The 17,782-nt window shown below is 44.4% G+C and overlaps 1 protein-coding gene across 1 annotated transcript in view; it reads right to left on the reverse strand.

Annotated features, from left to right (window-relative positions):
- LOC132822634 (transcriptional repressor CTCF-like) overlaps positions 1 to 17,782 on the reverse strand; it is a 70,423-nt gene that overhangs the window by 35,092 nt on the left and 17,549 nt on the right. Inside the window, exons 4-5 of the mRNA XM_060835881.1 lie at positions 12,314 to 12,484; positions 1,178 to 1,311 (exon numbers count right to left, since the gene is read on the reverse strand). Of these exons, the coding sequence (XP_060691864.1) occupies positions 1,178 to 1,311; positions 12,314 to 12,484 (305 nt within the window). The remainder of the gene's footprint in view (positions 1 to 1,177; positions 1,312 to 12,313; positions 12,485 to 17,782) is intronic.

Genomic DNA, 17,782 nt, shown 5'->3' on the forward strand with positions numbered 1-17,782 from the left:
ACAATATAGAGAGACAACAGAGCAAACACAGACACTGCCTGGGGCCACCAGAATGCCAGCACAATGCACTCACAACCAAGTTAATTAGTTTAAGGCAGGTGGGAGACAGAATACACATCAGTAGTGTATACTGCCTGATGTGTCTGGGTCCAGCCAACACCTTTGATCGAAATGCTAACAGTTTGATACTAACTCCTACAGAGTGATAATAGTCAGGGCTGCAGTAATTGTCCTTCTCAGGAAGAGCGATTAGTGCCCATTACTACAGCAATGAACTTCCATGCAGACACTGAAACTGACAATGTCTGCACTGAAACTGACAACGACCGCGCTGAAATGAACAAAGGCTGCACTGGAACTGACAATGACTGCACCGAAACTATTCACGATTCTGCAATGTTTACAATAAATAAACCATGTTACAGAGACAATGTTAAAAATAACACAACACCAGGTTATAGTCCAAGAGGTTTAACTGGAAACACTAACTTTTGGAGAGTTGCTCCTTCATCAGCTGATTGTGGAGTATAAAATTGAAAACAGAGAATTTTTAGGAAAAGTTTAGAGTATGATGGAACTGAAATTATATATTGAAAAAGACCTCGTTTGTTAAGTCTCTCATCTTTTAGAATGACCATGTTGGTTTCAGTTCTTTCATATGCAAATCACAAAACTTTTTAAAAGTTATATTCTCAAGTGAACTTTAACCACTGGTGTCATTCTGGCCCAGATAATAGACTGAAGGTGTAAGAAGTAAGATTCTGTAAATCCTGTGGAATTCTCTCTCACAGGAAGCTGTTGGGGTCAGTTCATTAGATATATTTAAGAGGAAGCTAAACATGACCCTTACGGCTGAAGGAACCAAGGGATATGGGGAGAGGGTGGGAATGGGATACTGAGATTGCATGATCAGCCATGATCATATTGAATGGTGGTGCAGGCTTGAAAGGCCAAATGACCAATTCCTGCACCTATTTCTATGTTTCTATGTAACAATGTAGAAATCCCTGAGCAATGTACAGTCACATCCACATTTGACAGATTGCGAAAGCCCATACCCTCCAGTTCACTCCTCCGCTCCTAGGGAACCAGAGGAACAGAGAAGACGAAAACCTGTTCTTGGTTTTCAAAACCACTGGGTTCTTTGGCAGTCACACAGGCCCAGTATTGCACTCACCTCAACACTAGCATAATCGCAGATTGAGCATTTGAAGGGTTTCTCATGGGTATGCTTGTAACGTCTGTGTCGCACCACCTCCCCACTTGTAACAAATGCCATTGCACAGTCAGGGCATTTGTGTGGTCTTGTACCTAAAAAAACAATGACAGTAAGAAAAATGATTTAATTTTAACCAAATTAAAAACAGATTAAGGGTGCAGATTATCTTTTGCACAACATATGACTGACTTCAAATTTTAAGTATATTGTTAGAAATGTAAGGTTTATGAGTTTTTTTGTTTCTGGTCTGAGTCTTTAACTAAGGGCTAAAAGGAAGGATGAAAGTGATCAAATATCATGCTCTGAATTCTGGTGAAAACAAACCTGGATAATTTGCTTGTTAGATGGGCCCAGGTTGTTTTACAGGAGATAGGAAGCAAGATATTCATCACAGCAATTAACTATGACTCCAGCGGCTGTGCTTATAACAGACAGACAATCAGGGCCAGGTTTTCATTCCTGGGTTGAGAACTGCAGCATCAGGACATTTCCCAGATCCATTAACCCAATCCAGGAGAAAGTGTTCTGGAAATTGTAATTTGTTCTGTGTGCTAGGGTTTCTTGGGAGTCAGGCTTAGTGGCCTGTGAATGAGAGATGTGAGATGTGCAATTGGGCTAGGCAAGCATTGTTCTGCAACAGTGTGTCCAAAATTATAAAGAAATGGAACATAAAACATCTCTCTAGCTCTCAACTCTCCAAATTCCCCATGCCTGTTCTATGCCAACCCAATTTTCATTTAACTCTTATAATGGAATGTTGATATTGCTGGCAAGGCCACCATCTGTTGCCTATTCCTAGCTTCTGGATCAGTGGTGCTGGAAGAGCACAGCAGTTCAGGCAGCATCCAACAAGCAGCGAAATCGACGTTTCGGGCAAAAGCCCTTCATCAGGAATAAAGGCAGAGAGACTGAAGCGTGGAGAGATAAGCTTGGGGAGGTTGGGGGTGGGGAGAGATTAGCATAGAGTACAATGGGTGAGTGGGGGGGGGGCGAGATGAAGGTGATAGGTCAGGGAGGAAAGGGAGGAGTGGATAGGTGGAAAAGGAGCTAGGCAGGTCGGACAAGTCCGGACAAGTCATGGTGACAGTGCTGAGCTGGAAGTTTGAAACTAGGATGAGGTGGGGGAAGGGAAAATGAGGAAACTGTTGAAGCCCACATTGATGCCCTGGGGTTGAAGTGTTCCAAGGCGGAAGATGAGGCATTCTTCCTCCAGGCGTCTGGTGGTGAGGGAGCGGCAGTGAAGGAGGCCCAAGACCTCCATGTCCTCGGCAGAGTGGGAGGGGGAGTTGAAATGTTGGGCCACGGGGCGGTGTGGTTGGTTGGAGCGGCTGTCTCGGAGATGTTCGCTAAAGCGCTCTGCTAGGAGGCGTCCAGTCTCCCCAATGTAGAGGAGACCGCATCGGGAGCAATGGATACAATGAATGATATTAGTGGATGTGCAGGTAAAACTTTGATGGATGTGGAAGGCTCCTTTAGGGCCTTGGATAGAGGTGAGGGGGGAGGTGTGGGCACAGGTTTTACAGTTCCTGCAGTGGCAGGGTTAAGTGCCAGGATGGGAGGGTTGGTCGTAGGGGGACGTGGACCTGACCAGGTAGTCACGGAGGGAACAGTCATTGCGGAGGGCGGAAAGGGGTGGGGAGGGAAATATATCCCTGGTGGTGGGGTCTTTTTGGAGGTGGTGGAAGAGCGAAGGATGATGGGGATAAGTTGGCAATACATTGTTATAAGGGTTGTAAAGGAGAATGGAGGTGGGTAAGAATGGGTTGGCATGAAGAGTTATGCATTGAGTGGAATGGCTTAGTATGGCATGGAGAGTACGGGAGGCTAGGAAGAGGAGCACAGGTTAGCATGGAAGATAAGAAGCATTATGGGGAGTGATGGTAAAGAGGGAATGAGAAGTTATTTGGAAGTAGTGGAATAGTGGTAATATTAGTACTGTAGTAATCAGTAGTACTCTATTCCTAGCTGCCCTTGAATTGATTGACTCTCCACACCATTTTAGAAGGCCATTTAGGAGTCAATCACATTACTGTGGGTCTGGAGTCAGGTGTAGGCCAGACCTAGTAAGGATGGCAGATTTCATTCCCTAAAGTTAAATGGTTCTGAAGGGTTAATGGACTCTAAACATTCACTCTGTTTTTCACTCCAGATGCTACAAGACCTGCTGAATTTCTCCAGCATTTTCCATTTTGTTTCACGTTTTCATAAAAATTAGCAACAGTTAGGTTAGCTTTGAAATACAGATTTTGTTTTTTTTATTCAACTAAATTTTACCATCTACCACACTGGGTTTCAAATCCAAGCCCCAGAACATTAGCCTGCTGTACTGATTACTACAGTACTGATATTACCACTGTTCCACTGCTTCCAAATAACTTCTCATTCCCTCTTTACCATCACTCCCCATAATGCTTCTTATCTTCCATGCTAACTGGTGGTCCTCTTCCTAGCCTCCCGTACTCTCCATGCCATATTAAGGCATTCCACTCAATGCATAACTCTTCATGCCAACCCATTCTTGCCCACCTCCATTCCCCTTTACAACCCCAACTCACCCCATCATCCTTCACTCTTACATCTACCATGCCAATTCATCAAGTATTCACCGTGGGCAGACCTCAGGTGGCATACTGAGATTAAATAATATAACACTCGAAGTGTACGTTACAGCCTTTATTATAAAAACACACTCATTGATAAAAAATACATTTCAATTCCTTCACTTATATAATTCTTGTAACAGTAAACATTTCATTCAAGGGAACTAATTATTCAGGTATATAAGATTTTTCTAAAGGACATGCAGGAAGGAAATTATGGTGGCAAGAACTGTCTGTACAAAATGGAATAAGTACGATAGCAAGAAATCATCTTGGATCAAAAGATTTAAAATCCATATGGGTGGAGGTAAGAAATAAAATGGGGAAGAAGACACAGGCAGTAGTAGTCTCTCGGCCCCCTAGCAGTAGCTATATGGTAGAACAGAGAATAAATCAGGAGATGTACATACAGTACATGGACTACAGCAGTTCAAGTAGGCAGCTCATCACCTTTTCAAGAGCAACTAGAGAAGGTAGCTGAGAATGTAATAGGTAGATAAAAGTGGGGAGATGGTGATAGGTCAGAGAGGAGGGTGGAGCAGATAGATGGGAAAGACAATGGACTGGTCAAGAAGATGGTGCCAAGTTGGAGGCTTAGGACTAGGACAACATGGAGGGAATGGAAATGAGAAAACTGGTGAAATCCATACTAATCTCGTGTGGTTACAGGGTCCCAAGGCGGACGATGAAGCATTCTTCCTCCAGGCGTCAGGTGGTTAGGGTTTGGTGATGGAGGAGACCCAGGACCTGTAGGTCCTTGGTGGCGTGGGAGTGGGAGTTGAAGTATTCAGCCACGGGGCGGTGGGGTTAGTTGGTGCGAGTGTCCCAGAGATGTTATCTGAAACGATCAGCAATTTGGTGTCCTGTGTCCCTAATATAGAGATCACAGTAGGCGCAACGGGTACAGAAGATGACATTTGTGGAGGTACAGGTAAATTTCTGTGGGATGTGGAAGGATCATTTGGGGACCCAAGAAAGAACGGAGGAGCCAAGTATTATGCAAGTGGAGAAAGACTTGTAGAAAACTACTGCACAGAAGGATATGGGAATAATCATGCATAAATCACAAAAAAGCTTTTGCTGTTTTTCCCCAAGGGAATAGAATAAGGATAGGGAAGTCTTGCTAAAACTATACAAGACTCTAATCGTACCACAGGTTGAATACTGTGAATACTTTTGGAACTTTATCTAAGGAAAGATATGGTGGCATTGGAGGCAGTCTACAAAAGGTTTGCTAGACTGACCTGGGTCAGGAGGGATTGCCTTACAAGGAGAGGTTGACTAGATTGAGCCTGTACTCACTGGAACTTAGAAGAATGAAAAGCAAACTTACTGAAATATGTAATATTCTTAGAGGATTGACTGATTAGTTGTGGATAAATTGTTTCCTGTTGTGGGACAGTCTAGAACCAGAGGCTGGTGGGAAAAAAAAGTGAGGACAAAGGGGACCTGCTTACACTATTTGTGACTGATGGGAAGGGGCATGGGTGATAGGTCGGATGCGGTTGAGGGCCCTGTCAACCACAGTGGGCAGGAAACCCCGGTTACAGAAGAAATAAGCCATGGCACTAGCACTGTTTTGGAAGGTGGCATCATCCAAAAAGTTATGACAGAGGGAGAATGGGTAAGAATCGTCGCAGGACGTGGGGTATGAAGAGCTCCTCACTTTTCATCCCACCAGCCTCTGCAGTCAAAGGATCGTTCTCCGCCATTTTGGACAAATCCAGCAAAATGCCACCACCAAACACATGTTCCCTTTACTCCCCTGTCTGCATGTCATAGATATTGTTGCCTCTGTTCCCCCTAATTCATTCATCAATCACCAACACCACCATCCCCTTTCCCACAATACCTTCCCGTGTAACCACAGAAGATGCAATATCTGCCCCTTCACCTCCTCCCTGCTCACCATCCAAGGGCCTAAATAGTTTTTCCAGGTGAAGCAGCATTTCACCAGTACCTCCTCCAATCTTGTGTACTGTATTTGCTGTGCCCAATGTGTGGCCTACTCTACACTGGAGATACCAAACACAGACTGGGTGACCACTTTGCAGGACACCTGTGTGCAAGCAAGATCCCAACCTTCACTTAGCCAGTCATTTTAACAAAGTATCCTGCTTGCATGCTCACTTGACTGTCCTCAGCAGGCTAGTCTCGAGTGAATCACAGGGCAAACTGCAGGAACATCTCATCTCAGACTAGGCGCTTTACAATCTTTTGGACTCAATACTGACACCTCCAAATTGTGAACCAATTCCCTTTCTTTTAGCTTTACTTGTTACATTATCATGCCCTCTCCCCCATTCCCCTACTATTTGTTCTTTCAAGTCTGGTAGCTGGACACAGCATTGTTCTGCCATTGTCACACTCTGATCAATTAATCTGAACTACCAACATCCTTTCTCCACCAGCACATTACACTCCATCCCCACCCTCAACAATAGCATAATTGCTGCACCCTTGACACTTCACATCAGCTGTGATGAAGAGTCATCTAGACTCAAAACGTTAGCTTGCTCTCTGTCCATGGATGCTGACTGATGCACTGTGATCGCCAGTATTTGTTGTTTTCAGTATAGATTCCAGTATCTGAAGTAATTTGCTACTACTTAGTGAATTTATGGATTTTACTGCAGAGGGCAGTATACCCTAGGTTATTGAGTATATTTAAGGCTGAAATAGATTCTTAAATCAAGTGTAATGGGACAAAGGCAGGAAAATAAGACCATAAGACATAGGAGTAGAAATTAGACCATTCAGACCATTGATTCTGCTCCACCATTTAATCATGGTTGATAAGTTTCTCAACCCCATTCTCCCTGTACCCCTTGATCTCCTTGACACTCTATCTATTTCAGTCTTAAATATACTAAATGGCCTGGCCTCCACAACCTTCTGTGGCAGTGAATTCTATACATTCACCACTCTCTGGCTTATGAGGGAATCTCTTTATATCTGTTCTAAAAGGTCTTCCCTTTACTCTCAAGCTATGTCTTCAGGCCCTAGTCTTTACTACCAATGGAAACATCTTCCCAACATCCACTCTGTCTCGGCCATTTAGTATTCTGTAAGTTTCAATTAGATCCCCCTCATCCTTCTCAACTCCATTGAGTATAGACCCAGAGTCCTCAAACATTCCTTATAAGTTAAGCTTTTCATTCCTGGGGCCATTCTTGTAAACTTCTCTGAACCCACTCCAGGGCTGTACATCCATCCTGAGACATAGGGCCCAAAACTGTGCACAATACACCAAATGTGGCCAGACCAGAGCCTGATAGAGCCTGTTTTTATATTCAAGTCCTCTCAAAATAAATGCCAACATTGCATTTGCCTTCCTAACTACTGACTAAATCTGCAAGTTTACCTCAAGAGAATCCTGGACCGGAACGTCCAAGTCTCTTTGCACTTCAGACTTCTGAATTTTCTCCCCATTTAGAAAATAGTCCATGATGCTAATCCTCCTACTAAATGGCATGGCCACACACTTTCCCACATTCTACTCCATCTGTCACTTCTTTGCCCATTTTCCTAACCTGTCCAAATCCTTCTGCAGTCTCCCTGCCTCCTCAATACTATTTGCCCCTCTACTTATCTTTGTGTCATCTGCGAACTTAGTCAGAATGTTCTCAGTTTCTTCATCTAGATCATTAATGTATAAAGTGAATAGTCATGGGCAGCACGGTGGCACAATGGTTAGCACTGCTGCTGCCTCACAGCACAAGAGACCCGGGTTCAATTCCCGCCTCAGGCAACTGTCTGTGTGGAGTTTGCACATTCTCCCCGTGTCTGCATGGGTTTCCTACGGGTGCTCCGGTTTCCTCCCACAGTCCAAAGATGTGCAGGTTAGGTGAATTGGCCATGCTAAATTGCCCGTAGTGTTAGGTGAAGGGGTAAATGTAGGGGAATGGGTCTGGGTGGGTTGCTCTTCGGAGAGTCAGTGTGGACTTGTTGGGCCGAAGGGCCTGTTTCCACACTGTAAGTAATCTAATCTAAACAATTAGTGTACAAAGCAGACAGCAGGTTCAGGGTTAGAAGAGATAAGTTCTGAATTGTGAATCTCCCGAACCTGATGGTTGATTTGCACAGCAGTTGAGTATCCAATTATTCACCAGATTTGTTAACGACTTAGTTGATGGAATCGAGAAACACCTGTTTCCACACTGTAAGTAATCTAATCTAAACTCAGTTGTGGTACCAACACTGACCCTTGCGGAACACTACTAGTCATCAGCTACCATCCTGAGAAAGATCCTTTTATCGCCATTCTCTGCTTTCTGCCAGACAGCTATCTTCTTTTTCCAATCCTCTGGGAGTCTCCCTGACTCTAGTGATTCCTGAAAGATCACCACTAATGCCTCCACTATTTCTTCAGCTATCCGCTTTAGAACTGTGGAGTGTAGTCCATCTGATCCAGGTGATTTATTCACCTTCAGGCCTTTCAGTTTTTCTAGCATCTTCTCCTTGGTGATGGCCACTGCAGTCAGCTCTGCCCCCTCACTCTCTTGAATTGTTAGGGTATTACTTATGTCCTCTATCATGAAGACTGGCATGAAGTAATTATTCAGTTCCTCAGCTATTTCCTTATTCCCCACTAGTATCTCTCAAGCGTCATTTTCCAGCGATCCAAAGTCCACTTTTGCCTCTCTTTTGCCCCTTGTATATATCTTCATTTATACTACTAGCTAAATTACCCTCATATTCAATCTTCTCCCTCCTTATTTCTTTATTGTTCCCCTCTGTTGGTCTTTGTAAGCTTCTCAGTTCTCTGGTTTGGGAATTGAGATGAGGATTATCAGATCAGCCATAGAGTCATAGAGATGTATAGCTTGGAAACAGACCCTTCAGGCCAACCCGTCCATGCCGAGACCAAATATCTCAACCCAATCTAGTCCCACCTGCCAGGACCTGGCCCATATCCTCCAAACTCTTCCTATTCATATACCCATCCAGATGCCTCTTAAATGTTGCAATTGTACCAGCCTCTGGCAGCTTATTCCATACACGTACCACCCTCTGCATGAAAAAGTTGCCCCCTAGGTCTCTTTTATATCTTTCCCCTCTCACCCTAAACCTATGCCCTCTAGTTCTGGACTCCCTGACTCCAAGAAAAAGGCTTTGCATATTTACCCTATCTATGTCCCTCATAATTTTGAAAACCTCTACAAGGTCACCCCTCAGCCTCCAACGCTCGAGAGAAAATAGCCCCAGCCTGTTCAACCTCTCCCTTCAGCTCAAATCCTCCAACGCTGGCAACATCCTTGTAAATCTTTTCCATGATTGTATTGTAAGCCAGAGCAGACTTGATGGATGGAATGACCTGCTTCGGCATCCACGTCTTATGGTCTCATCCCTTACAAACACAAACACTCCTCTTCAAAGAGTATACAATTATCAAAGTTATAAACCATTCGAGTTTAGAACAGCACAGTAGTTAGCACAGATGCCTCTCAGTTGCAAGGACCTGGATGCGATTCCAGCCTTGGCTGATTCTCTGAGTGGAGTCTGCACACTCTCTCCATTTCTGCGTGGGCTTCCAATGGGTGCTCCAGTTCTTCCACAGTCCAAAGATGTGCAAATTAGGTGGATTGGACATGGTAAATTGTCCTGTTGGGGATGTGTAGGCTAGGTGGGATAAGGTTCAGACAGTTGGTGCAGACTCAAATAGCCTCTTTCTGCACTGTAGAAATTCTATGATTACAAATCAAACTATGAAATTGCAAGCACCCACGTAATACAAGATGTTTTTGTATCAATCACAGAGCATTAACCCAGTCATCGCAATCCTCATGCCTGTTTCAACAGCAATTTTTTTGGTTTAAAGGTCTGAAATTTTAAGTGCCGCGAGACTTTTGACAGTTTCCTTGGACAAATTCTATCAAAATTTCTGACAGTTCCTTTTCATAATTATTTTTTAACAGATCCTTTTAAATCTTGATAGCTGCATTTGACAGGTCTGCCGACAGTTCGAAAGAAAAGGCTGCATAGTGTTGAGTTTTGAAGGGACTTGCCCTTTGAAGTCACAGAGTTAACATTCAGTTACAAGGCAAATGGCAGGCTGACTTTATTACAAGATGATTTGACTCGGCGCTGCCTCGTGCTCCCACGAGGACGTTGAACAGTTCATCAACTTTACTAACACCTTCCATCCCGACCTGAAATTCACCTGGACTGTCTCAGACTCCTCCCTCCCCTTCCTAGACCTTTCCATTTCTATCTCGGGCGACCGACTCAACACAGACATCTATTATAAACCGACTGACTCCCACAGCTACCTGGACTACACCTCCTCCCACCCTGCCCCAAATAAAAACGCCATCCCATATTCCCAATTCCTTCGTCTCCGCCGCATCTGCTCCCAGGAGGACCAATTCCAACACCGCACAGCCCAGATGGCCTCCTTCTTCAAGGACCGCAGATTCCCCCCAGACGTGATCGACGATGCCCTCCACCGCATCTCCTCCACTTCCCGCTCCTCCGCCCTTGAGCCCCACTCCTCCAACCGCCACCAAGACAGAACCCCACTGGTTCTCACCTACCACCCCACCAACCTGCGCATGCAACGTATCATCCGCCGCCATTTCCGCCACCTCCAAACGGACCCCACCACCAAGGATATATTTCCCTCCCCTCCCCTATCAGCGTTCCGCAAGGACCACTCCCTTCGTGACTCCCTTGTCAGATCCACACCCCCCACCAACCCAACCTCCACCCCCGGCACCTTCCCCTGCAACCGCAGGAAATGTAAAACTTGCGCCCACACCTCCACACTCACTTCCCTCCAAGGCCCCAAGGGATCCTTCCATATCCGCCACAAGTTCACCTGTACCTCCACACACATCATCTATTGCATCCGCTGCACCCGATGTGGCCTCCTCTACATTGGTGAGACAGGCCGCTTACTTGCGGAACGCTTCAGAGAACACCTCTGGGCCGCCCGAACCAACCAACCCAATCACCCCGTGGCTCAACACTTTAACTCCCCCTCCCACTCCACCGAGGACATGCAGGTCCTTGGACTCCTCCACCGGCAGAACACAACTACACGACGGCTGGAGGAGGAGCGTCTCATCTTCCGCCTGGGAACCCTCCAACCACAAGGTATGAATTCAGATTTCTCCAGCTTCCTCATTTCCCCTCCCCCCACCTTGTCTCAGTCGGTTCCCTCAACTCAGCACCGCCCTCCTAACCTGCAATCCTCTTCCTGACCTCTCCGCCCCCACCCCACTCCGGCTTATCACCCTCACCTTGACCTCCTTCCACCTATCCCACCTCCATCGCCCCTCCCCCAAGTCCCTCCTCCCTACCTTTTATCTTAGCCTGCTTGGCTCTCTCTCTCTTATTCCTGATGAAGGGCTTATGCTCGAAACGTCGAATTCTCTATTCCTGAGATGCTGCCTGGCCTGCTGTGCTTTGACCAGCAACACATTTGCAGCTGTGATCTCCAGCATCTGCAGACCTCATTTTTTACTCTGGGGTAAAGATGTCTTGCAGCAATTATATATTAATTTACACTGGTTAATGAGATCACTCATTGAGTCTGGTGTGCGGCTTTGGTCTCTCTAGCTAGTAAGGGTTTAATTGCCATTAAGGGAGTGCATCGACGTTCCTCAAATTAATTACTGGGATCAAGGCATTATCTTAGGAGGCAAAATTAAATACACAGGGGTTTTATTCACTGGAGTTTGGGAAATTGAGAGGTGATCTCACTCAAACATACAGAAAATTTTTTCAGTGTTCAATAAGGTGGATGCAGGGAGGATATTTCCTCTGGCAGGTGGAATCCAATTTGACTGACTCTCAGAGGAAGGGTTAGGCCATTTAGGACTAAGATAAAAAGGAATCTGTTCTTTTAGAGGGTTGTGAAATTCTCTTCCCAAGAGGGCTGGGAAGACTCTGTCATTGACAGCATGGACGGGATGGACCGAACGTTCTGTTTCCATGCTGTACATTTCTATGATAGATATTAAGAAGACATTTCAAGACTGAAATTAGTAGATTTTCAAACATTAAAAGGATCAAGAGACATTGAGATAGCACAGGAAAATTGTGTTTAAATAGAAGATCAGCCGTGATCTCACTGAGCGGTGAATATGTCTACTTTTAATAGTGCTAAAACTCACCTTATCTCTATTTCTCCCAAAGAGCAATTTCTCCAAAGGTATCACTTTCACAATGATACAGGCCGTAAATCATATTCCATTCCAAAGAAGGGTAGAGCCATGGGATCTAAAAGGTAGCTAATTAATATTTTACCCAGGATTCAAATTGCTGTGGGGATGGTCTCTGGACAGTTCAAGACAAAATGGTAAATTCTTGGTTGCCATACTTACAGTGGACACCTAGCTCATAGAAACCACGCGAGAGTGACAGAGTTGTAGCACTGATTCTCCAAAGCAATTGAGTAAGCAATTTTCCGCCATATAGATTGCATTATCATAATCAGTTCAATAGAGATATAACACATGCAGCTACAGAAGGAAATTGGTTAATTTACCTGTATGAGTGTTGATATGGTTTTGCAGGAGGGTGACAGTTCGGAATGCCTTTTCACAAAGATGACATCTGTGTGGACGCTCATCTGAATGGCTTCTCATATGACGGTCTAGATTAGACCGTTGTGTAAAAGTGCGTGAACATAATTTACACTGAAATGTCTTCTTAATATCTGTCATGAGGAAATGTTTTTCAAAGAATAAAAAAAGTGGCTTTCACAATCTCAAAACTCCCGAAGCATGTTTGCCATCAAATGTCACACTATTTTACCAGCAGTCATGGATGAACATTCATCTGAGGATTAATTCCCAGGGAGTAATCTGTGCTACACAAAAAGATTTCTTAATTATCTAAACAAAGTTATAAGATAAAATTGATTAATTCAAAACAATCACTCAGCAACACATTATTTTCTTAGTGATTAGACAAAATGGAACAAGAGGAGGATATACGAGAGCAAAAACAGAGGATGCATACCCATGGTGCAACTTGCATAATTTGCACAATCACAGAGAAGACACAGTGTTTGACTGGGGTGTACAAAAGTAAAAATCACACAACACCAGGTTATAGTCCAACAAGTTTAATTGGAAGCACACTAGCTTTTGGAGCACCGCTCCTTCATCAGGTGGTTGTGGAGGACACAATTGTAAGGCACAGAATTTATAGCAAAAGTTTACAGTATGATGGAACTGAAATTATACATTGAAAAATACCTCAATTGTCTGTTGAGTCTTTCATCTGTTCGAATACTATGATAGTTTCACTTCTTTCATGTGTAAATCCAAAACCTTTTTTTAAAAGTTGCATTCTCCCCCAGGTTAACTGTAACAATTGGTGTTAGCTGGACAATATGTAGAAGGTGTTAGCCCCCTGTGTTCTCTGTCTATGACATGATGTTTAGATTGAGCAAAGTACAATGTAACTCTGCAAGTACAAATTCACCCCACAAAATATGTGCGTGTGCATGTGGGTCTTTGTGTCTGTCTATGTGTGCGTCTGTCTAGGTTGGGGGTTGTGAGTGTGAGAAAGAGTGTATGTGTGTGTGTAGTGAGTGTAGAGTGTCTTAAGTCTGTGCGGGGGTGCACGTGTGAGTGCGGGTATGTGTGTCTGGGGCGGGGGGGGGTTGTCAGTGTCTGTGAGTGAGTGTATATGTGTGTGCATGAGTGTAGAGTGGTCTAAGTCTCTAAGAGGATGCATGTGTAAGTATGGGAGATTGTGTATGTGTGTCTGTGTGTATGTGCGTGTATAGGAGTGCCTGTGTGTGTGTGTATAGCGCAATAGTGGTCACCCAAGGTCCCAGTTGAGGACCTCCCTATGGATATGGAACTTAGCTATCAGCCTCTGATCGGCCACTTTTCGCTACTGCCTGTCCCGAAGTTTGCCTTGGAAGATGGTCACCCGAAGGTCCTAGGTCGAATGTCCTGCACCACTAAAGTATTCCCCAACTGGGAGGGAACACTCCTGTCTGTTGATTGTTGTGCGGCGCCCATTCATCTGTTGCCGTAGCCTTTGCTCAGTTTCCCAAACGTTCCATGCCTCAGGGCATCCTTGCCTGCAATGTATAAGACAGACTGAGTCACTTGAGTACCTGCCAAGTACGTGGTGGGAGGTGTACCCATGTGTAACGGTGGTATCCATATCTAAACTCTGACACGTCTTGCAACGCCTACCATGACAGGGTTGTATGGAGTTGTCCTGAAAGCCAGACAGCTTGCTACGAACAATAATCTGTTTGTGGTTTGGCGGTTATTTAAAAGTAAGTAGTGGAGGTGTGGGGAAAGTCTTCGCGATGTGCTCATCCTCATTGATAATGTGTTGCAGGTCGCAAAGAACATGGCGTAGCTTTTCAGCTCCTGGGAAGTACTGCACAACGAAGGGTACCCTGTCAGTTGCAACACGTGTCTGTCTCCTGAGGAGGTCATTACAGTTCCTTGCTGTGGCACGTCGGAACTGGTGGTCGATGAGTTGAGCATCGTACCCCATTCTTATGAGGGCATCCCAGAGTACTACCAGGTGCTCGAGACGTTCCTCCTCATCTGAACAGATCTGGTGTACGCGTAGGGTGTGTCCATAGGGGATGGCTGTTTTAATATGATTTGGCTGGAAGCTGGAGAAGTGTAGCATTGTGAGGTTGCCTGTGGGTTTGCGGTAGAGTATGGTGCTGAGGTGTCCATCCTTGATGGAGACGCATGTGTCCAAGAATGAGACAGATAGTCGAGAGTAGTCCATGGTAAGTTTGATGGTGGGATGAAACTGGTTGATATCATTGTGTAGTTTTATCAGTGACTCCTCGCCATGGGTCCACAGGAAGAAAATGTCATCAATGTACCTGGTGTATAATGTTAGTTGGAGGTCCTGCGTAAAGAAGAAGTCTTGTTTGAACCTGTGCATGAAGATGTTGGCATATTGGGGTGCAAATTTGGTCCCCATAGCTGTTTCATGTGTGGCTGTCAAAGGTGAGGACATTGTGATCGAGAATAAAGCGGATGAGTTGTAGGATGGTGTTTGGAGATTGGCAATTGTTGGTATTGAGTACTGAGGCTGTTGCCATGGTGTCATCATTGTGGAGGATGCTGGTGTAGAGTGCTGAAACGCCCATTGTGACGAGGAATGTTCCCGGTTCGACTGGTCTGTGGCTGCTGAGTTTCTGTAAGAAATCCATAGTTTCGCAACTGAAGCTGGGAATCCCCTGTACAATAGGTTTCAAGATAACTTCAACATAACCGGAGAGATTCTCACAGCGGGTCCCATTGCCTGATATGATGGGACATCCTGGTGTGTTGGCTTTGTGTACCTTTGGAAGGCAGTAGAAGTTGCCTACATGAGATGAGGGCACGTAGGGAACTCTGAAGGACTGGATCCAAAGTCCTGATCAATGTGTTCAATTCACGGGTGTGTTCTTTGGTCGGATCAGCTGGTAGTTGCCTGTAGTGTTCCTGGTTGTTAAGTTGTTGGTACACTTCCTTGCAGCAATCTGTTCTATTCTGAATAACAATGGCTCCTCCTTTATCTGCTGGTTTGTTGACAATGTTGTGATTGGTTTTGAGAGCCTGGATGGCGTTCAATTGTGTAAGGGTGATGTTTTGCTCTACCTTGTAGGTACGGCTGATAAATCTGGCATTTATATATTAACTGACGCTTTGAACATACATGTCAAGCCTAGGGCACCGGTGACCATCCTCCAACGTGGACTTCGGGACAGGCAGCAGCGAAAAGTGGCCAAGCAGAGGCTGATAGCTAAGTTCCATACCCACAGGGAGGGCCTCAACCGGGACCTTGGGTTCATCTCACACTACAGGTGATCACCATTGCACTATACACACATGCACTCCTATACACACACACACACACACACAGACACAAAGACCCTCATGCACACACATATATTTTGTGGGGTGAATTTGTACTTGCAGAGTTACATTGTACTTTGCTCAAAGACTGCATGAATTCATGTAAAACTCTTTTAGACTCGAATCAATCTAAACATCATGGCATAGAACACAGGGGGCTAACACTTTCAACATATTGTCTAGCTAACACCAATTGTTACAGTTAAGCTGGGTGAGAATGCAACTTTTAAAAAAAGGTTTTGGATTTACACATGAAAGAAGTGAAACTATCATGGTATACGAACAGATGAAAGACTCAACAATGTATAATTTTTCAATGTATAATTTCAGTTCCATCAAATTGCAATCTTTTGCTATAAATTCTGTGCCTTACAATTGAGCCCTCCACAACCACCTGATGAAGGAGTGGCGCTCTGAAAGCTAGTGCTTCCAATTAAACCTGTTGGACTATAACCTGGTGTTGCGTGATTTTTAACTTTGTTTCAAGTTGTTTCACTTATCCGAGTTTAATTTTAACATGGATTAAGTTTCAAGGTGTGTTTCTTCAAATAATATTGACATTACTGGTTTAATGATGTATTTGTTGCCACAAAGCTCAGCAATCAATTGGCTTTCTTATGGTTTTATCCATTTGAAGTTCTGCAATTTGTGAATTTGAGCCTTTAAATCCCTCTGGTACTCAACCTCGTCCATTCAAAATAAAAGCACATGAAACAGGAGCAGGAGTGGACCATTTGACCCCATTACCAAAATGATACCCATTACCTGGCTTTTAATTAACAATATTAAACTGCTTTGGGAGCTCTTTGTTGTACCAGATTCACATAGCTAGTGGGATCTTGCTTCAATTTTTGACTTTCGCACAATTTGAGCATATTTCCTTATATAAATTTTGTTGAAGGATGTGCTAAACAGGAGATTCAATGATACTGGTTCGGAGGAAGGATCACTCAACCTGAAATGTTAATTTTGATTTCTCTGTACACATACTGCCAGACCAGCTGAGATTTTCCTGTAATTTCTGTTTTTGTTTCTGATTTACAGCATCCGCAGTTCTTATGGATTTTGTTTTTGACTTAATGATACACATCAGGTTCCAAACCATCGTCATGCGTACTCCAACAAGATTGTATCTCAAGCAATGTCTGAATTTGGAAGGGTAAGTAATAGGAGCAGATTTCAACCACACAGATTGCCATCTTGACCTTGCAAAGTTATAAACAGAGTCAAAGAGTCATACAGCACAAAAACAGACCCTTCTGTTCAGCCAATCCATACCAAACATAATCCCAAACTAAACTAGTCCCACTTACCTGCTCCTGGCCCATTTCCCTCCAAACCTTTCCTATTTATGTACTTAGCTGAAAATGTGTTGCTGGAAAAGCGCAGGTCAGGCAGCTTCCAAGGAGCAGGAGAATCGACGTTTCAGGCATGAGCCCTTCTTCAGGTTCTGCTCTTCAGCCCTTCTGCTCCTTGGATGCTGCCTGACCTGCTGTGCTTTTCCCTGCTCCTTGGATGCTGCCTGACATGCTGCGCTTTTCCAGCAACACATTTTCAGCTCTGATCTCCAGCATCTGCAGTCCTCAATTTCTCCTATTCATGTACTTATCCAATGTCTTTTAAACACTTCCTCAAGAAGTTTATTCTACATGTGGACCACCCTGTGTAAAAAATTTGCCTCTCATGTCTTTTACAAATCTCTCGCCTCTCATCTTAAAAAGTGCTCTCTAGTCTTGAAATTCCCATCCTAAGGAAAAGAAAACTCAAATTAATCCTATCTATACCTCCTTATAATTTACTTTAGCTTTTCTATGATTTTTGCCAGGCAGCTGGAACATAACCACGTCTTTTCGGTTCACAATTTTGAGTTTTTAGAACAAGTAACAAAGAGGATTGATGAGGACAGAGCAGTAGATGTGATCTAAATGGACTTCAGTAAGGCATTCAACACGGTTCCACATGGGAGACTGGTTAGCAAGGTTAGATCTCACGGAATACAGGGAGAACTAGCCATTTGGATACAGAACTGGTTCAAAGGTAGAAGACAGAGGGTGGGGGTGGAGGGTTGCTTTTCAGACTGGAGGCTTGTGACCAGTGGAGTGCCACAAGGATCGGTG

The sequence above is a fragment of the Hemiscyllium ocellatum genome, chromosome 15 (assembly GCF_020745735.1).
Source record: "Hemiscyllium ocellatum isolate sHemOce1 chromosome 15, sHemOce1.pat.X.cur, whole genome shotgun sequence".
Lineage (NCBI taxonomy): Eukaryota > Metazoa > Chordata > Chondrichthyes > Orectolobiformes > Hemiscylliidae > Hemiscyllium > Hemiscyllium ocellatum.